Source organism: Triplophysa dalaica, chromosome 4 (genome assembly GCF_015846415.1).
Source record: "Triplophysa dalaica isolate WHDGS20190420 chromosome 4, ASM1584641v1, whole genome shotgun sequence".
Lineage (NCBI taxonomy): Eukaryota > Metazoa > Chordata > Actinopteri > Cypriniformes > Nemacheilidae > Triplophysa > Triplophysa dalaica.
The window spans coordinates 11,387,580-11,410,398 of record NC_079545.1 but is presented as its reverse complement, the minus strand read 5'-3'; the positions used below and the strand labels follow the sequence as shown (position 1 = coordinate 11,410,398).

The following is a 22,819-nucleotide window of genomic DNA, read 5'->3' as shown; positions in this document are numbered from 1 at the left end:
AAAACCACACTGTTCCTCCTGAATCCGAGGTTCTACCATCGGCCGGATTCTCCTCTCCAGTACCCTGGCATAGACTTTCCCAAACCTATCATTATAAATCTGAATACTTTTAAAATAAAATGGCTAGTGTATCCAAATCTTTTTATTGAACAAAAACTCCATGTGTGTCAATACAAGACATAAAAATAGTTCTTAAAAGCAGCACCAAATATCTAACATATTGCCAAGACACATTTTCCTCTAAAGAATATATTACCCTCTATTCTTATACATCCCTCTTCTACCGAATATAGTCAATGCTTTAAAAAAACTTCAGATCAAATATAAAGGATATTTGAAAATGACCATAGGCCTGTAAACAAAGGCATCTCAAAGCCCTATTCCAGTCCATTCTTAATCCACTAAATCACAACACAAAAAAATTAATAAGTACTGAAATGGTCAGTTTCTTTTAAAAAGACAAAAGGCACACAGACAATGTCTCAGACTTTGTAAAAAAACAGCGTATCATAAATACATAAAACAAAAAATGAAAGTAAAAAGTTGGATGCTTTCTCGCTTGTCATGTTTTTTCTGAATTACATGTGAAACACCTTCACTTAAAGTCATTACCAACATCACACTCATTAAGTCCAGTGTCACACCAATGCCAGCATACTGAGGTGAAAATAGCATATTACTGAAGTCTGGCATTGTGTACACTCCTGTTGTGAGGGCCACATCTGTTTCTGCATGACCTTTAAATTACAAAACAATGCCAAAGGCCAAATCCAAAACAAAAATTATTCTTTTCCATTATGGTTGGGCAATATAACACAAAAGCATTATAATATGATATTTCATAAAATGAATGTTGTGATTATGGCAATGCACCTTTACACTGAGGTAATCTGACATGATTATTGATTACAATGCAACCTTTTCCACTTTATCCATAAAACAATGCAGAGATTTGTCACTTGTCAGGAGAAAGTACGGTAGACATGACTACAGTAGATGCCGGTATCCAGATCAGAGGCACTGTTTGTTCTAATTTCTGCATCTTAATAATTTAAACAAGCTCTCGGTTTATACAATCTATTGCACAGTCCATGATCAACAAAAGAGATTGTCCCTGAGTGTCTCATGGGTCTCAAAATTCACACTTTAAAAATGATAAATATGGCTGTTCTCATATGAATAAAAACATTGGCAGCTTTAATAAAACACATCATTGTCCTGCTTTAGCTTTCTGATTTATGTCTGTGTCGGCTTGTGAGAGGCTCCATCTCTAAAACATGATCTCGGGGGTTCTTGCTCAGTTCGACCACTCTTGGCACGACCGTCGACCAGCGATCTGTTGTTGCGATAAAGCAAAATAATGTTTGTTAGATGATTCTTTTAATAAGTGTTTTAACATATGTGTACGTTACTAACCTCTTCGAAGGCCCCGTCCTCCCTGTGTGTGTTCATAATAGTCTTTCTGGCCGGGATCCTCATTTATGATGCCCAGATTTTGATTCCAATGGGACCACTTCACCTCATCGACTCTAGAACACGAACAAGTAAAATCCATATCACCGTAAGTAATAGGAATAGTTCGACTGTGATTTAATAATGGATAGAGGGGTTGTAGCTGTACCTGAAGCACCAGCGTTTGTCTGGCGTTCCATCAAAGCTCCTGCCCAAAGTAACCATCTCTCCGACCCGGAAAGACCTCCGCAGACACACAGGAAAGGAACGCTCGATGTCCAGTATAGTGGTTGCCCACTGATATAAAACCAAAACAAAGTAGCAAACATATTTAGCCACACCCCCTTTTATTAAACCCCACCCATCAGTGACATGCATTCAAAGAATCTATATCTCTCTCACCTGCAGTTTCCAGATCTTCTTGCTCTCTTTGGACACCTGACCCACCGTCTCCCCCATCAAAGCGATTAACATGTTGAGTAACAGGACGAAGGTGAGAATGATGTATGTGACCAGGAGTACGAGGAAGACACCAGGATACTGTGCGCCTTTAAGCATGTCATCCAGCTCTCCTATGCCGATGGTCAGCTTAAACAGGTCCAGGAGAAATTCACTGAAGGTGTTTGTGTCTCGGCATTCTGGGTATTTGGGGCAGGTACCATTACAGGTCGCCTCGTCGGGGCAGATGGTCAGTAGAGAAACTAACGCTGTAGAAATGATGAGAGGCAATAATTACTTAACATAGTTAAAACAATATGGCTATCTGCAAATCAACTAATGTGGCTCTCTTTTTATTATGTACAAAAAACTGACTGGGTAAGCGCTTGTTTGAATTATTTTCATTTTTCGCTCAAAGTAAATCAGTTTTAAAGGTCAAACAGGATCATATTGACCCTCAACAGCGCAGACGGGGTAGTTTGTAATATGGGCTGCTAGCCTATTAATGAAATGAGATTAAAAAAAATTGCAAGCAATACCTGATGCGTAGCCAATCATGAAGAGCACATACACCAGCAGGAACCGGAACAAATCTTTAATGAGAATCTGAACAAAATATCCGAATTGAAGGTTATGTATAATGATATCTCAATTAGACTTACAATATGGAAAGGAAGCTGACAGGCAAGTATTTACATTATACAATGATTTGATGTAGTTCCCAGAAGTTATCACTAAAAGGAGCAGCTAGTTACGCTTAACTATGGAGTCATGTGTCCAACATAACAAACAGAATAATATACTGTAGTTACCTGTTTTTATAAATTCATCCTACAGAAAGTTTTGTTGCTTTCAGTAGCTTTGAGGTCATTTTCATACTAGTAATTTGAAAATACAACAAGTGATACTAAAGAGTCAGACTAGACATTGAGCATCTGAAATTCGTTCGGACGGTACTGGAAAAATGGGCAGGAGCGATTCCTCCATCTTTTACATTTCCGAACCGAGAGATCACATTGTGACTTTTGATCTTCTATTAATCTCACGCGTTCACCTAACTTGAACTTGGCTACGCATTGAAATGCAAAATATCCTCCGAGGGGCTTGCGTTTAAATGCGTATGAATGGAAGTCAATGGAGCAAAAAGGCAAGTGTGACCGGGCCCAAACTCTCATGCGCAAAGGCTCTGGTTCACACCAAACGTGAATTAAGCGATTTGCACGAGCAAATTACACACAAAGTCAATGCAAAGACGCGTATGCGTCCTCAGTGCAAGTTAAACATTTTCAGATAGATGCGATAATCAAAAATATAATCATTATTTCCTCTTTATATTATAACGTAAATATCGAAAAATTTGAATCAAAGTTTGAAGAAATCAAACATTTACATTTAGAACTGCCGGCAAATTGAAATTTATTAGGTATAAATCAAAGAGCAGCATATTTTCAGTTATTTTGAGTTTATAGCTTTCAAACACGTTAAAGCTGCCACCAAATGTACCCCTTTCAAACAAGTCAGTCAGAGCTGCTGTCAGAAGAACTGGAAAATCATTTGAATCACAATCGCAACCTTATTTGACTATAACAGTGGAACACTAACTTGGATTGAATGTTATAGTTTGTTTGGAGAAAGATGAAGTGCTTGAATATAAGGCACGTTATACCTTCTGAATCATGATGCTGTAGGTTCCAGTGAGTTTAAAGCCTCTGGTAAAATACAGGGTGTTCATCCAACCCAGTGCTAAAGCAAATACCATCACAGACAGGTAGGCCTCGATTCCTGACAGATACAGCGCTGAAGATACCAGAACCAGCAGAGAATAGATGAAGCTATCAAAGAGAAGGGAAGAGTCATAATAAAAAGAATAACTAGGTGTTCAAGAAAACTGACTAATGATCAGCTTAATACTGACGACTAAAATGATGATGGTTTTTGGGAACCTCATACATTTGTTAACTATGAAGGTTACAGAAAGTGTATCACTGAGTTAATCTTTTACTCCGTTGCTAAGCTACACGTGTTAGACTTGCTTTTTCCATTTGAAATGCCTCACTGGTTCAAAAATGCCACGTATTAATTATAATTAACATAAACATGTTGGCAAACTGCACTCATCTTTGCATAAGTAGCGCTGCTTTTATGCAATGAGATTAACTATTAAAACATGCCTCCAACGAAGTCGTGGAATTAATTAGACGGCTCAATTAAAAGGGGGAGAAAATCGCCTTAGGGAAAGACATGGAGAGTGAAGGAACACACAAAGAACGGGACCGAATGTCTTACTAGAGCAGTTGAAAGGATCCATCAATAAATAAAGAATTCACCCCCGGGCACTTCTTCAGGAAAAGGTCCTTAATCTAAAAATCAGGGGAGAAAACCAAGAAACGCTGCTCAAGATACAGTATGTACCGCTATAGATGAAGAGGGAAGATACTGCAGAGGAAATCGGAAAGTGTATGAAGGTGAGTTTGGGTGCAACAGTGTTCTTATAGGATAAAGGGATGATCTTGTATTGGAAATATCGGGTAGTTGTGAAGGCATGGCTTACGTTTGTTATGAAGAAAAAGAGCCCAGAGGCCAATGTTATGAGCTCCCCCGCCAAACGTAGTTTGTCCTCTGTAGTGTTATAGGAGTAAGGGGGCTGTGGAGAGACAAAATGATAAGAGATCAACTCTGTATTGGCACAATAAACATAAATACCAGTCATTCGAATAGAATGAGATGGACCACCCAGAGAGAAATGAGGGAGCTTGCTTAAAAAACTAGACTGTACTCACTTTTCCAATTGATGGGCGATAGTAAGCCACAAGAGTGAAGATGATCATAGTGACAAGGTAGGAAAACACACTGATGTAGAAGGTGACGGCAGCAAATTTCTGCCACTTGGCCCTCAGCAACTCATTAATGGGCTCCACTGCCAGCATCTCATGGCGATTCTGAAAGGAGAAATAATGAAACACTTCAGAGAGTTTGCAATACTGAGGTAGTCACGCTTTTCAGTGTTTCACTCTCTTTGGTTATTGATATTTGGCTGTTTTTTTTTTTTGTTGAATCCAAAAATGTCCTTTAACAACCATCAGCACACATTTAGGATACATTACACAACCTTTAATCAGAAATTTTAAGTCGCAAATGAAAAACCACACGTTCACCTCAATCTTGCTGTTGTAGACAAGTATCTCCAGAACAGAGACTTCCTCTCCGCAGGTATCCAGAGAAGAAAGATCATAGAGATTGGAGTACACGGGTCCATAAGCCCAGTCTTTAAACTTCCGAGAGAGATGACGGGCCTCCTCATCTTTAATCTCTCTCCGAATGATGTGTTGAAACACCTGTAGAGAAAAACATTAAAGGGACAGTTCGCCTTCAAAATGAAAGTTCTGTCATTATGTACATGCCCTTTTGTCATTTCAAACCTGCATGGCTTTCTTTCTTCTGCAGAACACAAAGGAAGATATTTAGAAAAATGTTGGTAACAGTAAACAGTTGCTCCCCCTTGACTTTTTATAAAACCAATGCGTTTTCTTTAATGCCAACATTTTACAAAGTTTCTTCTTTGTGTTTATCAGAAGAAAGAAAATCACACAGGTTTAAAATGACAACAGGGTGAGTAAATGATTACAGATTTTTCATTCTGAAGTTTTCTAATGTAAGTTTTCAAAGCTGAAACGAACACACAGGCTGATGTAAGGTGGACTCCTACCCCGATTTTTCCCAGCTTGGCGGCCATCATGAGAGGGGACATTCCGTCATTGTTAAGTATATTCTCCAGGTTGCAATCTGGGTAGAGTTTGCAGCATTTAATGAGGAGCAAGTCGTACATCTTGGTGACAAATCGCGTGTTATCCCGGGTGTTGTCTGCGATATGGACCAGGGCGTGCAGCACGCTGTTTCCCCTAGAGTCCTGCCTTCTCAGGTCTGCTTTTTTGTGGCTGTTCTCGGTCAGGTAATGCACCATGTCTGGTTGGTTGGTACAGGCTGCGAGGGAGAGGGGAAGCTCACCTGAGCATTGAGGAAAAACAATGTGAGCTTGTCAGTGTTGGTGGATTAAATACGAAAAAGAACACTGCTTGTTTGCTTTAAGAACAGCGTCTAAAACATACTATGATCAGCTGTGCTATATTGTATGTCAATATTTTATTATCTATTTGAAAATATATGTGTTCACAACTAGGATCATAGGGGTACATGTTTCAAAATCAAAATGGTTGCATCATCTGAAAGCTGAATAAATAAACTTTCTGTGGATGTATGTTTGTTGAGATAAAACTATTTGAAAATCTGGAATCTGAGGGTGCAAAATGTAAATATTGAGAATATCGCCTTTAAAGTTGTCCACCAGAGGCAATGTAGTAGTCGTCGCTAACAGGAAACAGGTTTGTTTTAAAGCAGCAATGTGGGATGTTTAGGAGGATCTATTGACAGAAATGCAATATAATATACAAAACAATTTCTTCGAGGTGTATAAAGAACTTCCGTAATGAACCATTATGTTTGTATTACAATAGAATAAGCTATTTCTATTATCATACAGAGCGGGCCTACAAAAATTGAATTGCCGACGACATCTTTTTGTACTGTGGTGGCCACCATCGTGTTTTGAAAGGGAGGGGTTGCAATGTCTCAAACTCACCGCTAGTGGACGCTATAAGTCCCACTCTAGACCTTTAACGCTCTCTATTGGCTTAACACTTTAATGATGTTGTGGAGAGTAGATGAACCCGAAAGCGGAAATTCAGCTTTACATAGATACCAAACTTGAGTGAGTAATTCCTATAAAGCGGGCAGAAGTGAGCGACGTTTGTAGGCGTGTTTCCTGCAATTTTTGTTTGCGATTTTACTGGATTTTTTACTGCAAGTTTTATATATTTACCGTAGAAAATTGACAAAATATCTTCGTGGAACATAAAATCCTAATGATATTTGGCTTAAAAGAAAACTTGATCATTTTGACCTATAGATTGGGTCTCATTTACTAAGCATGCGTCCGCACAAATTTGAATGAAAGAACACCTCGCTCTCTCTCTAAGACAAAATGATTAAATGTGTTTTATCTTACACCGTGTCAACACCAGACACGACATTAGAAACGCATTTGAGCCCATTATAATTTCAAATTTTGTCCACACTGGATGCGGCGCGGTAACACGCAACAAACTCATTAAGAACAAGCTTGTTGTCATGTTGCATCGCGCTTGTCGAAGCCTCCGGTGGAGACACGGTGTTAGGATAATAGTTATGTACTTTAAATCATATATATATATAAAATTATAAGGTGTATACTTAATTTAGAACTTAATTCATATAAAGTGAAAGAGTTAGAAAAGCTGTATTAGACTAAAGCTTGAGCTGCGAGGTTTCTCTGAAAAACAGCGCTTTTACAGCCGGAACTGCGTGTTTGTATAAATCAGAATCAGAAAGAGCTTTATTGCCAAGTGTGCTTGGACACACAAGGATTTTGTCTTAGTGACAGAAGATTCAAGTGCACATACTTTAAAAAAAAGTGATAGAAACTGGTAACAAAACATAAAAAAATAATTATCTGAAAGACAATACACATTTGACAAAAACGACAATAGACAGTATATTGTATGCACAAATGTGCTTTATACAAACTATATGGTGTTATATACAAGTTATGCAGGGGAATGTGGATAGCTGAATATTATATCAACGACATATGTATAATAAATATGAGTATATAGTTGTGTATTTACGTGTTTTTATTGCACAGTAGAATATTTAACTGTTCAAGAGATGGCCTGCAGGAAGAAACTTTTCCTATGTTTGGCTGTTTTGCTGCTCAGTGCTCTGAAAAGCTGACTAGACGGCAGCAGTTCAAAGAGAAAGTGTTCGAGTTATTCTGCGAGTTCTAAAAGGTGTTTTATTGTGTGTGAACTGATTTTGAGAACTGCTTGGAATTACTTGCAAGAGCGCATCTGTAGACAGCATTACATGGGGTTGCCTGGAGTATCTTTGATTTAAGTGTTCAAAGATATTCCCTCACGGCTCTCGTCCCGTCTTGCTCGTTACAATAACTATGGTAGGTCAGTCTTGCGGTGTTAAAAACTGCAATAGCATTACGCAGAGTCATTCAGGAAAAGCCCACGGTTCCTTCGATTTCTCCATTTATCAAACAAAACAAGTAACTGTACATATCAAAACAATAGTAGCAGTGGCGTAAGATCCTCCCAAGATGGCGGCACCACTGCAACATGAAACATAGGGCATGACGTCAGTCGTCAGCTTCACATTCTCCACACCCATGGGAATTATGACTGGTCTTGTGGTCCAGGGTAACAAATAGCATAATGCAATGTTAACAATACAATAGGAATTGCAGCAGGAATTTGGAATACAAAATATGATATAAGCACTTGGTTCTAATATTGAAATGTGTTATGAAATATATTGTCTTATATTTTCCCATATATTTAATTATGTAAGGGTTCCTTTTTTGAGATTTCTGTCAAGCTATTAGACCCCATCCTCCAGATGTTCCTTTAATCCATCATTTCCCTAGTTTCCCTAACTAAATACCACAATGAGAAAATACAATTACACACTAAAATCAATCACTCTTGCGCAGGGCTCGCATAACAAAAGTGCTTTGATCTAAATGTCACCATTGGTATCCAGTACTCAATTATTGGTCGTCTCACGAGAACTCTTGGCAAACAGGAAAACCAAACAGCAAGTTGAGAGTGAGCTGTTGCCAGGGGTGACAGATTATTTTCATGTCACTTCTTATAGAAACGCTTCGCTCTCATTGATTTGCATGCGCTCAGAGAGCGGTTAGCGTGACTGCTAAATCACATTAGCTGTCAGCGAGCTTGGGTTTGAGATCACGTCACCGAGAAGCTTCGCGCTCAGATCAGAGGGGATTAAACGCTGACAGCCGTGTCTAATACAAATGAAAATCATTTACAGGTGAATAAAGGAGAGATGGAGACTCCTGGCAGGACACCAGAAAAGATAATCCTGTTCTGTCATCCCTGGATTATATTAAAATAGTTTTGCACCTTTCAATCAGCTCCACAGCAGACGTCTTGTTTTGTGATTTAAAATGAGCGGATGTAAATGAGGTTCAGGAGCATTAAAAAGGGAATTAAAATTTCTTTGTTCAGAGAATCGTAATTGTTTTCTGTACTATTGACATAAAACTCCAGCACGAAGGATCAAGTAAAGTCTTGAACCATTTTATTTTCTAATTGAATTTTGCTTCTTCAAAAAATATATAAGAAAAATGTAGGCCAGAAACAAATTTTACTTATTAAAAATGTTTTGAGTCCTAAACAGTTTGCTTTCCATATATAGTTGTCACAATTTCAGATTTTACTACATGATAATCATGTCAAAAGAAATTCAGAATAACAATATCATCATGATACCTATAGAAATGTTGTTTTAAAGAATACATTAATATCTTTTTCACTTTTGTATCTTCTTTTTTTGGCCAATGAATCACACTTAAAATACAGGTGTAGTGAGGCATGGTTTGTAACTGTTGTTCCCAATGTACCCATTTACATTTATGCATAAAGGTCCTACAGCGCATTAAAGGAACATGTTTTATGTTTCCTGTGGACTGAACCCATGACATTATGAGCAACGCACTGTGTTTTTATTTCTTTATTGTAATATTTCTAATATTTCCTCCTGTACGACGCTTCTGATTTACATGACATTTTGTATTTAGCAACGATCTAGGGACACACATAAAAAAAAATTCAGAAGCTTTTAAACTGGTCTCACATACTATGAATTTTACTACAAGCTTATCGAAAGGGACTGTAGGCCTGGATTCACATGATTTGTGGCATATATCGTCCAAAGACAGTGTTGACAAAAAAACATTGGTAGTCAAATAGCAGTCACATGAGCAAATATAATCTTTGGTGGGGCCAATAATAACAAATTGGTCTGCATCATGTGAGCTCAATGTCCATGAGAAAACCTTTTATACAGGACAGTATAGATTCTGTGGAAGCATGCTGAAATATGTCAATAGAGGGCGCTACACCCACAGTAAACCTCTGAATGAAATGGATACTTTGTTAATGTTAAATCTGTTATAGAGTTCAGAGCGTCTGTTCTTTTATACTTTCCAAATCAGGTACTTTTACTTATTTGTCTGAACTTGCTGGACCTTGTCTGACCCCAATAATTGCTGCTTGCTGAAAGAGCTGTAGTAACATACTCTTATCAACAGAGGGCAGAAGATGTTCAGGTAGGTGGCCTTTGAATGTTTTCTGTTGCAAACAGAGGCTCCTTTAACTCGCTTACCGCCACACTTGTTTTATTTATGACGTAACGTCTTGTTGATGTTCTTCAAAGCTCCACAAACAGTTTTGCTCACAGCTAAACATTTTATGAAAGCACAAATTGTGTAGTACTCCTCACTTTTGCCAACCCATAAGGAAAAAATAAAATCGCCTGATGTTTCCATGGGAATAGTTTGGTTTTACAAAATATCATGTGCCCAAATATTGGTTATTCTTGGACAAACCCATGTAAGCAAGGCTACTCCTCCTGAAATAAAATAAAATGTTTGTCTTTATAGCATCAAAGTTTTTGAAAAAATTAAGGCAAATAGCTGATAAAACGGGAAAGGGAGCTTCCCACACATAGCTTTGGGATGAAAGCCAGGAATGAGTGTTGTAATGAGGTTAGTCTCTTATTATTAAACCAGATGTCTCAAACTAGTTTATAAAAATGTTAGTAATGGACTGGATGTGCTTTTGATATGAAGTGCAAAATCTTCTCACAATAGAAAAAAAACATGAATATAACAAAAAAAAGCACATTTAAAAAAGATTGTTCTCAAACAATAATTACTCAAACATTCAACAAAATCAAAACTATTATCAACAAACTTACCAAAGTAGAAATATCCACCCTCTTCTCTAGGCTGGAAGAATCGTCCTCTTGCCTGGGCATAAACATCGGCCTCTTTCTCCACCAGAAGCTCCACATACGGTTTGCATCGGCGCTCTATAGCAATATGCAGTGCAGTTTGACCTGTAGACATGTCACATTTAATTCTGAATAAAGATGCCTGTACCAACAACTTAAAATGAACTGATCACCATGATTAAACAAACCGTTCTGTCTCATTACAGGAAAAACAATATCTATATCTTATCTCACAGAACAGCAGAAAACAGCACAATATTATTAGATACTGTAAACGTATCTTACAGAGGAAGTAAAGCAACATGAAAATAAGTAGATAGACCTTGGATATGTTTTTGTGTGCTTTGAGTTTTAATATAGAGATCGTAACTTTCTTACAATACTGTAGAGGAGATTTTTGTTAAATGTTTCAGCTTTGACTTTTGCATATATTAGATCTTTCTGCGGCGACTGTTCACACTGATGTTTAGTAATGACCCGTGTATGTAATTTGTTTGAATAAAACAGCGCCCTGTGTGCATAAACTAAATGATAATGTCATATGTACTTACTACTACCTTCGCGTGTATGAACAACACGCAGAAATCATCTGTAAACCAGTGGCCACTGCTGAGCAAAGTGGGTCCACCTTGTTCCTTTATTAAAAGATAAAAGATTTTTGATTTTCTAAAATGTATACAAACAGACTAATGTTTAACTAACATTGTTAACACTATTACATCATTCAATTTGATTACAAACGAATAGATGTTAAAGAAAGCCTGACTCAAGAGAACTGTTTTACTTAACTGTCCCGAGAACAATGGGGATGATCTTGACTTAATTTTAGTTGTTTAGTTCATTTGTATGTGTTTTGGCTTTGTGTCTTGAAAAGGGAAATCTATAGACAGGCAGACGTAGTCTGACATATACACTTTCCTGCCTCGAGGTCTGGAAGCAACACAGCCAAACTAATGGAACCGATTTGTGAGCGACTGCATCCTGTGGACATTTAAAAGAAAGATAGACTACACAAAGTCTGCATTATGTCTAGTGTGTATTTCAAGACATGTTACTTCCCAATATAAAATGTAAAAGAAAAAATTGAAATGCTATCATACTTCACATCACAAATCTGACAAATACTTAATCATAAATATTTGGTTTAGGCTATTTTGAATAATTCTATAATAATAATATTCTGAGTCTTTGGCCATATCGCATATATTTGATCATTTCGGCATTTATGCTTTCTATTTTCATTGAAACAGAAATAGAGATGGGGAGAAGAGCGACCAGACGCAAGACCAGCTTGTGTCACAAAAGGATGTCATTCATGTGGGCGCCAACGATCAATGTCTCAGCACCTGCTTTTACCCAGGCAAAAGGTCTGACATCTGTTTTCTCAACATTAATTCATCTGAAGGCAAGGAAAAGTTGCGTAATATTACAACGGGTGTGGCACTGTCGAAATTAAAAGGCTTGCGTCCAGTCCTTAACACAGACAGGCCACAGAGGAACCGCGTTTGTAAGGACTCTTTGTGCTGCTCAGGGTGGAGACTACAGGCAATTGAACGTCAGCTCAGAGGAAACTTCTTTAACACTGAGTTCAGTCAGAAGCACAAATGTGAAACTCCACATTTGACCAAACTTCAAGCTCTGGCTACGAGCTGAGAATCTGGTTTGTGTGTTAAGTGTTGAACGCATCACCTCTGTAATATACATCTCTGAAAGGCGTGTTGATGAACTCTCGCAGGTTTCCTGTCTGTTCCGCAATGTCCACTAAAACAGGGATGGTGTCATTCTGTCCATTCTGTAGGTTCAGCAGAGCTTTTGGTAAACATGTTTTTCCAGTAGAAGGCTCTAAAAGAAATACAATAAAGATAATCTGTTAACAACAGATTACAAGATATTTAAAAAATACTTTAAACACAGTGGTTACCAGGGTGTTGCTATACAGTTCAGAGTGGTTTCTTGAAGGAACTGTTCACCCAAAAATGAAAAATCAGTCTTCATTTACTCGCCTTCGAGTTGTTCCCAATCTGTAGAAATGTCTTTGTTCCAATTAACACAGAGATAGATATTTGGAAGAATGCTTGTAACAGTTCTGGGCCACCATTGACTACCAAAGTAAGATAATTTGCTTAGTACATTTGTTTGTTCAGTTGGACACAAAAGACGATATTTTGAAGAAGGTAGGAAAGCAAACACTTCTGGGGCACTTTTGACTACATTAATTGTAGTCAATGGTGGCAAAGAACTGTTTGGTTACAAGCATTCTTCCAAAAATCTTTCTCGGTGTTCATCAGAACAAAGACATTTATTCAGATTTAGGGCGAGTAAATGATGACAGAATTTCTATTTTTGGATGAACTGTCCCTTTAATACGTTGATTAAAAAAGTATTGCTCTTCCAGTTTCTAAACTTAATCCGTTTCATTCAGGCGAGGGGTCAAGTGGGACCTCTTCCTGTGTCTACATTTGGCTTGAGAAACTTAGTTATCCGTCTCTGATCCCTCCTGAATTTTTCACTTTCTATTTGTGACAGTTTGCTGCGATTTCTTACTGCTCTCTGTTAAAAGTTTATTTGAGTCTTTGAAACAGGAAGAAGGGTTTGGAGTCCACCTCACAGTGTCACACCAAATTCATACATGTCCTCAGTTACATGAAATAGGCACAATATCAGTCAAAAAAAAATCTCAAACATGAGGAAATAAAGATAAGGTAACAAAGAATAATAGGGACATGACCCAGATCAGTTTAAAACAGGAGTGTTTTTGACTATATAATTAATAGATTTAAGCATTACTAAATATAAAAATGACCAATTTTGGGTATTGCTAGATTACTTAATACAAAACAACCCTCTTTTTATGTTTACAAGAATCTCTTTTCTTCTTTGTTATGTAATATGTAGGTATCGATAGCCTCAGTCACCATTTATTTTTATTGTTTGGGAAAAGATCAGTGAAAACATTCTTCTCATTCCTCTAAAGAAACTCCTAAAAGTTTGGGTTATATTTTTGATCTTTGTAAGAAAATAATTAATATAATTTAAAAAAGAGATTTAATTAAACTTATATATATTTCAGTGAGTACCATATTTGGGGCAGCAAACCCAAAATTAAAAGACACACCCAAAACACACAAACTCTACTGCCATATACCTCACTGAACTTTGCTGGAACCTAGCTCACAGACTAAACCCTTCCCAGAATGCACCTTTGAACTCTTCATCCGTGAGCCTCTTTTCTTGCGTCTGTAGATATGGCAAGAGACCGTCCAGAGCTCTCGGGTCTGCTCGCGATACAGCATCAAACAGCAGCCCGCGGTTGAAGACGATCGGAACTGCGGGCTCTGGGGATCCCTCATCACATGACATCTCAATCTCTGCCTTCCTGTGGGGGTGAATATAATAAATGTACATTATCTTCAGATAAATCTTAACTGCCTGGTTTCACAGACAGGGTTTATCTTAAACCAGGACTTGGCCTTAGTTAAATTATGATAATCAAGTAGATTATATAAAAATGCCGTAGCAAAACCTTTGCTAGTGTGAATACACACTTTAAGGATTATTATTAAGGACAAGTTATTTTCAGTTAAGACATCTCAAACTTGTATTTTAGTCTGGGACTAGGCTTAAGCCTTGTTTGTAAAACGGGGCAAATGTGTTCCAAACCAACAACCGCATTCATTTTCATTTCAAGTTTTAGAAAAAGTTCAAGACTACTGACTTCAAAGTACTGTACTTGGGCAATTCCAGCGTTATGGACGTGACATTTTGCCTTATTGACGTAACATAAAAATGCTCAGAGAACGAATTTGTTACGATTATATTGAACCATCTGTTAATATTTAACTGAACCCTTGTTGATAGTCAAAAAATCTGAAAATGTCAGTCTATGAAAAAAATATATTTAAAAAAAGGGAAATAAACATGAATGTGACAAAAAAAAGGACAAGTTTTTTGGGAAACGATAAACTTTGTAGGATTTCTACAAAATAAAATGCACAATTGTGAAGCAATAATACCCAGTGAATGGAGAAGGGATGCCCCTTTATAGAACATAAAAACTTTTTATTCATTTCATGTGTCCATTTATGAGGAACATGTAGCGTTATGGATGTGACAATCCTGAATTTTTTTTAATGCACAATGTTTAAACGGCTGTTTCAATGAACCACTCTAACTGACTTGAAGTTCCCCAGACTGAACTTACTGTATGTCATGTACAATAATAGTCCAAAGCTCTCTATAATATACTGGGGATGTAAGCTGTCTAACCAATTCTAGCATAAACATTGTTCCAAAAGCATGCATGGAAACAACGGCGGACATTAAAATTCCCTACAGTGCATATTCACAATAGAATTCAATCATTTGTAGACTGTCTGTCGCACAGAACATAACATATACAAATCGTAACAATCTATGGCTATATCTATCACCACAGCTACAAGGTCTGCACTGTGTCATTCAGTAAACAATGTATGTATCCGTTTTAACATTCTTCAAGGTCAAGTTAAACATAAAGTAAAGGATGCCATGACACTTATTTCGGATAAGATGTAAAGGAAAAACATATTTTGAACTACTGTGTAGCTGGATATATATATCATATTTTCATACTGTGTATGCATGTCTAAACAAGCTATCATCTCTCACCCCCGTGGTAGCTTCTTTCTGCGTTTCTTCTGATTGTTGACCTCCCTATATGTGCCGTAGTCAAACAGAGAATCCATAGGTGCCTTCTTTGGTCCAGGTGCCACTGGATACTCAGAGATGGTGGACTCCAGGAGGTCCATGGGATTAGGAACCCCCTTTTTAAAGGCTCCAGGGAACCTTATCCGCATGTTCTGCTTCAAGTCAAGATTTTGCCCTGGTCGTCCTGGATCCTGCGGCGAATCCTGGGATGGCGGTGATCCGTCCTCATTCTCCAGTAGTTCGGCAAGAGAAGACATGGGAAAATTGGGATCTCCATCTGCCGAAGAGTCCTTACCCTCTGAGTCCTGGGCAGCAGTCCCAGGAGGCGAGGAGATTGAGTTTGACTCTGTTGTAGCCAGACGACAGCGCTTAAGAAGAGTGGCAGCATTGAAACCCTGGTTGAAAATCAAGAGAGATTTAGAGGACAAGAAACATCATATGGCTTGAATATGGTGTGTTAAGTACAGGTCAAATGTATTTATTAGTCTTTTCTTATTTGAATTCTGTAAAATCAACTGTAAAGAAAACATGACATTAAACAAACAATAATAAATATAATGGAAATGTGTTAATCTAAGAAATAATTCTGTTGAGATGCATTTTAGTGCTAACACTATAATAAATAATTATATAATTTCACCATGTTGGTAAAGCCAGTCAAACTAAGCAACACTAAACTAGACCTGTGTCAAATGACCTATTAATATGGTATTAATTGTTCTCTGTAGCTTTCCTGTAGCTCAGCGGTAAGAGCCTTGCGTTAACAACGCAAGGTTGTGGGTTCGTTCCGGATTGCGACAGGGATTGCAAATACCCATGTATAAATGTATAGGATAATACAATGTAAGTCCCTTTGGATAAAGTATCTGCCAAATGCGTAAATGTAAAGTGTGATCTTTCTTTTCATTGAATCTCAAGCTGGTTATGCGTAAGAGTTGGCATCAACAAAAAAATCGATACCAAACATGCTACTGAAGGCGTACAGTTTAGAGCCATTTAGTCTTGTAGTCAATTTTTGCCTGGTCTGGAAACAATTTTGTTGCATCATTGGCAATGTTCACATGCTGCTAAAGATATCTAACATAAAATGGCACATTCTACCAGTAGTCATTTGTAAATATACAGATATTCACAGATTAACGCTGTTTAGTTTAAACTTAAAAAATGAAGCAAAGAGGCCTAATGGTTATTTAGGCATCAGTGTTTGGAGCTGAGGGTTCTAGTCGTACCAGGGTCTTATTTGCCAAACTGCTTTTCAAAACCTTTTTTTTCAGTAGCTTTGGGTAAAAGCATCTGCCAAATGAGTAGATGTATAATAATCTCTACTAACCATCAAAATGCAAGCAATATATTCACACATTGATTTGAATTAAATCTATCTTTATAAGATCCGTGCAATGTCTACATTCTGTTTAATACCATATAAAAGCTGTACAAAAGTATGCCACTTTGCCTAAAATGACTATAGTTCTGTGTAGATAAAATGTCATATCAGAGTCCCTTAAAGGAGCAAAGTGGAGATCATAGCGGCATCTAGTGTTGAGGTCGCGAACTGCAACCAACGGCTCCCTCCTCCCCTTCCCTTTCAAAGCACTACGGCAGCTCTCAAAGACAAAGTTCTTGTTGCGTTTTCACTTCTTTGCCGGAGGAGGTTAGGTATTTACGACATTCGTAAATGTTCTGCTCTGTTGGGCAGTTTGTCCGTTTAGGACATTGGTCAGCAACCATTGCAACCAAAAGAGCCAGCTTTGGTTTAAAGACGAAAAACGTACTAAGCCGAATGTTTCCTTACCATTCCATTTCTAGCACAGTGTTCGGCGCTGTCTCTCATCTGTCAAATCAGAAATAAAACCGCTGCTCTCTGTATGTTTTTTTCTGTCATCTCCAGCCACTCTAATATGTACATTGCATGCACTTATTTCGTCTGTTATTCAAATTAAATTCATGAAAAAGCAAATACATTTAACCAGCCATTCACCCTGCTGTAATTTGTATGCTTTTACAGATATTTCTTGAAGAAAAGGTGAACAAAATAGACAGATTACAGCAGCAGGTGCAAACGTGCCTCTTTCGTACGCTTGTGAACCGATCGACCAAATCACATCTAATTACAAGGCATAAACTGGGCCTTATAAAGACCGCAGGGAGCCACAGCAGGGGGGCAGAAGAGCCACATGCGGCTCGAGTGCCACGGGTTGCCAACCCCTAGTTAAGGGCTACAGTAGAAATAACATGCTGAATTCCATGGAACGGGACATGGAAGATAGAAGTGTATGTAGGTAGAAATAGCCATTTCTAGGCAATAAAAACATTACATTCATTATGTAAGAAAGACATGTTATGTATATGATATTGCAATTCTGGCAGGGGATCATACTAAATATTACACACAGCACATTTACACTTTGCAGTGTCAGCTGCAAACAATAATGGATACAGAACTATTACTAGTTAAGAATATATAGTACTTACTTCACTCATTGTCTTGTATGTTGCGTGCTGTTTTCCAAATAACAGATTTCTCCTCAGGAGAGCAGAGAAGCGTCAGTGCCTACAGGTGCCAAAACAGAGCAGAAGAAAATAATAAAAACCCATGTTAAAACAAGGCTCTGCTGTGTTACGGTGTAACTGTGGTTTGCTTATCCTGGTTTCTTGATTCCAACCCTGCCCATTTTTAGGTTCAGATTATAATTGTTTCCCAAATTCTGGATTAACCTCAGGATTCCTCAGGTCTCTTTCTCAAAGCACCCTTTTGATTTAATACAGCCAGGACTTTCTTTTTGGGAAAGATGCAACAAGTTTTTCACACCTGGATTTGGGGATCCTCTGCCTTTCCTCCTTGCAGATCCTCTCCAGTTCTGTCAGGTTGGATGGCAAACATTGGTGGACAAATATTTTTAGGTCTCTCCAGAGATGCTCAATTGGGTTTAAGTCAGGGCTCTGGCTGGGCCATTCAAGAATAGTCACGGAGTTGTTGTGAAGCCACTCCTTCGTTATTTTAGCTGTGTGCTTAGGGTCATTGTCTTGTTGGAAGGTAAACCTTCGGCCCAGTCTGAGGTCCTGAGCACTCTGGAGAAGGTTTTCGTCCAGCATATCCCTGTACTTGGCCGCATTCATCTTTCCCTCGATTGCAACCAGTCGCCCTGTCCCTGCAGCTGAAAAACACCCCCACAGCATGATGCTGACACCACCATGCTTCACTGTTGGGACTGTATTGGACAGGTGATGAGCAGTGCCTGGTTTTCTACACACTTAACGCTAAGAATTAAGGCCAAAAAGTTCTATCTTGGTCTCATCAGACCAGAGAATCTTATTTGTCACCATCTTGGAGTCCTTCTGGTGTTTTTTAGCAAACTCCATGCGGGATTTCATGCATCTTGCACTAAGGAGAGCCTTCCGTCGGGCCACTGTGCCATAAAGCCCCGACTGGTGAAGGGCTGCAGTGATGGTTGACTTTCTACAAGTTTCTCCCATCTCCCGAATGCATCTCTGGAGCTCAGCCACAGTGATCTTTGGGTTCTTCTTTACCTCTCTCACCAAGGCTCTTCTCCCCCGATAGCTCAGTTTGGCCAGACGGCCAGCTCTAGGAAGGGTTCTAGTCGTCCCAAACGTCTTCCATTTAAGGATTATGGAGGCAACTGTGCTCTTAGGAACCTTAAGTGCAGCAGAATTTTTTTGTAACCTTGGCCAGATCTGTGCCTTGCCACAATTCTGTCTCTGAGCTCTTCAGTCAGTTCCTTTGACCTCATGATTCTCATTTGCTCTGACATGCACTGTGAGCTGTAAGGTCTTATATAGACAGGAGTGTGGCTTTCCTTATCAAGTCCAATCAGTATAATCAAACAAAACTGGACTCAAATGAAGGTGTAGAACCATCTCAAGGATGATCAGAAGAAATGGACAGCACCTGAGTTAAATATATGAGCGTCACAGCAAAGGGTCTGAATACTTAGGACCATGTTATATTTCAGTTTTTCTTTTTTAATAAATCTGCAAAAATGTCAACAATTCTGTGTTTTTCTGTCAATATGGGGTGCTGTGTGTACATTAATGAGGAAAATGAACTCAAATGATTTTAGCAAATGGCTGCAATATAACAAAGAGTGAAAAATTTAAGGGGGTCTGAATACTTTCCGTACCCACTATAAATCGTGTCCGAAATCGCCTACTTCCATACAATATAGTAGGCAAAACTATATGTCCCAAAAGCAGTATGCACAAAACAGTAAGCGAGAAATATGGTTTACTACTTCCGCCAAGATTCGCGAATGTGGATCGGATGGACACTTTTCTATCCCATGATGTCACAGGAGCTGATCAACAGTCAAATTTCAAAAGTAAATCAAAAACATAGTCCCAATAAATGAATTTCTCGTGACTAAATAATGTTTTTATCAACACTCACCAGTACGTTGTTGTATAAACGTAATAGCTCAAAGAGCTTAAGGGTCACATGACAATAAAACATAGTGAACGCAGTATGTTCGAAATGTATTCATACTACTCCCACTCATACAACATAGAACATACTGTTTTAACGGCCGATTAGCAGGTACTTATTCAAATTCAGTACGTACTCTCACAGTATGTGATTTCAGTTTCAATTGTTATATGTGTGATTACCATAGCAGCCAAAAGTTTTTGAGAAGTAAACTGCAGAAGTACTATGAATCTAAAACATTTAATATGCATAATTCACATTTTCTCTTTGTGCTGATTACTTTTTTAGGCAAGTAAGTAATATTTGTTGCACGTTTCACACAATTGCACATAGCATTTGGAAACTGTACATTGCAAGAAACAATAGGTTAAACCTGTAAATAAAACATCTGTACACTCTTTTTAAAAAATGATTTTGTCTATATTTTTTCACTTTTTGTATAAGTGCAATATTGTTTTTATTTCATTTCTATTTTTTTCTATCTTAATGTATATTTGCACAAGGTGTACACTTTCTTCTGCACTAAGCTCCTGTTGCCAAATCAAATTCATTGTGTTTGTAAACAAAATTGGCAATAAAGCTCCATCTGATTCTGATTCTGAAAATGTCCAACGTTTTGAAAAAAAGAGACTTCAAACAGCTAAAGAAAAACACAGAACTTTTTTCATTCTGAAAACCCCCATCCCACCTAACTAATATACACCTACTCTAAACCCATTGTTCACACGCTTCAATGCATTGTGGGATTTTATTCCAATAATAAACTGATTCCCTCATTTCCCAGAGAACACGTTGACTCACAGTGCCTCTCTCCCATTCTCTCCCAGTTCAAGGGGAAATTCCTGTCCATCCAATTACCAAATCTTAACTCCTGAATTTGAGGCAACAATGATAAACCAATGACGACATCATAGAACCACCAGTGCCGATGTTGCGTTTAATGCTTAAAGTAATAAATCACTTTACTTTCATTGTTTACTTGAATCATTTCAAAATCAGATTTTTAAAGAATGCTACTTATACATATTTTATTTATTTGTTTTTTTGGAACCAGCCACTCCGTCAATACAGCTTCAAAACATATATAGATGACATCAAAATCATGTTTTGATTATAGGTAAATGAGTAGCGTATGATTCTGCAATACAGTAGAATGTTGGGAACAACATGAGGGTGAGAAAATGAAAATTTGACATTTTTCCGTTATTTTAAACACAAGCCCGTAAAATGGCAATCTGGTCTGCTTCCGGGCCACTCTTTTCCCAGGTCTATACAACGGAGCTCATCTCCATGATTAACCAGCACAGGTCCTGTTCAGACACGTCTGAGACGTTCCAAAAGCATGACATCTCTAGTAGTGTCCTCTGATGAATCACAAACATATATACACTGAACCTATTCTCTTGAATCTCTTACATTACAAACATTCTCTTACGCAAGTTAACAAGACTCGACTCTCAACGAGAGCTTGGTCCATATTTCCCTAAAATGTGCTCTGCTTGGTGTGGAGGTTTCCGTTTGTCCATGTTTGCTTAAGCGGGGTGGTGGAAAATCTAACACAAACCCCCACTGTCACCGTCGCTGGCCCTGGCCTGGCAAGCATTATACAAATACTGTCTACAGAAGCGGATCTGACCTGACTCCAATAAGACTTCACTCCAATACACACCATTATCACAAGAAAGAGTGAAAGCAGAACGTTGAAGGGGTTTTGATAACCAATGGTAACATTGGAGTCCATCGATTTGGGAACTGGATGGCGCATCAGAGCACGCAAAAAAACTGAGCTTAAGTGAAATAAAACAGATGGAAAAAGACAATTATATCACTTCTAGATAAGAGTTGGAAATGAAAGATGACCCCAGAGGAAGATTTAGACTTCCTTCTAAATGTCACAAAGTCTCTAAGGAGTTGAACAGCTGTACTAACTGGTGTCTGTGCATGAGGTTGTGGGAAAAAAAGTTATCCAAAGAGTTTCCAGAGCCGGTTCCTGATGACAGTTCAGTCACAGTTGTGATCTCATGCAATGACTGTAAAGATCCCAATTTTGCGAAATGAGAGAAAGAATAATCTTACATAGCAGATCTGTGCATGGCAAACACACTCCGTGTGTATACAAACAACACTCCGATTTGGAGATATCAAGTGAAATAGGAAGAGGAAGCGGTTTAAAACTAAGTCTAATAAAAACATACAGTACAGAGAGATTTTAATCTGAACATTTAGGGATGGACCAGTAAATCAAGAACGTAAGCTTTCGCATAATGTTACTTCTACTAAATACACTAAAGCTTGCTTTTCGCTAATACAAATGAGTGCAGTTTCTGTCACAAGAGTAAAGCACCTCACCTGCACAAATGAAAGTTTCCCGCAGTTTCTTTTTTTTGATGAATCTGAATGTTGAATTTGTCGAGAGGTCAAATCCGCGCTTTCATTCATCGGATGGGAAGGAATCCGTACCGCACTTCGACTAACTTAAAAGCACTTCATCTTTCCAGTTCAGACTGGAGATAATAGGAGGGAAAGTTTGGAGAGATGTGGCGTTCTGGTTTCTCACCGCCCACTTTGAGGAAACCTGTAACGTTAGACACAAGCGTTAGGGCGTCTATGTAGACACATTCTAACTTCTTAGTTTAGAAGCTTAAATCGTTTTATCTTAGAAAACCTTGTGAACCAACTAAATATGTAAAGTCAACGTGGAAAACATTCACGTAGCATGAATCTATAGTTAGCATACTGTACTTGATCGCCCTGTAAACTTATAGGCTGTAACATATTTCTTAATTGGCTTCAATTATGTCTGGATCTGCTTTTCAATATATGTCGTGTACCCGTATATTATATATAGATAAATAAGCACACATATACTGAAGAATACGGTCT

General features: G+C 38.1%; 1 protein-coding gene across 1 annotated transcript; it reads right to left on the bottom strand.

Moving 5' to 3' along the window:
* Positions 1–124: 124 nt before the first annotated feature.
* trpv4 (transient receptor potential cation channel, subfamily V, member 4) lies at positions 125–22,506 on the bottom strand. The gene is made up of 17 exons (XM_056747087.1): positions 22,286–22,506; positions 17,968–18,046; positions 15,457–15,890; positions 14,010–14,185; positions 12,499–12,651; positions 10,774–10,914; positions 5,597–5,895; positions 5,046–5,225; positions 4,671–4,829; positions 4,442–4,534; positions 4,177–4,250; positions 3,557–3,722; positions 2,430–2,496; positions 1,855–2,159; positions 1,622–1,749; positions 1,417–1,529; positions 125–1,336 (listed from the first exon to the last, which is right to left on the bottom strand). The coding sequence occupies exons 2-17, from the start codon at positions 17,974–17,976 to the stop codon at positions 1,224–1,226; spliced, it is 2,610 nt and encodes an 869-aa protein (XP_056603065.1). The 5' UTR covers positions 17,977–18,046; positions 22,286–22,506; the 3' UTR covers positions 125–1,223.
* Between the last annotated feature and the right edge of the window lie 313 nt (positions 22,507–22,819).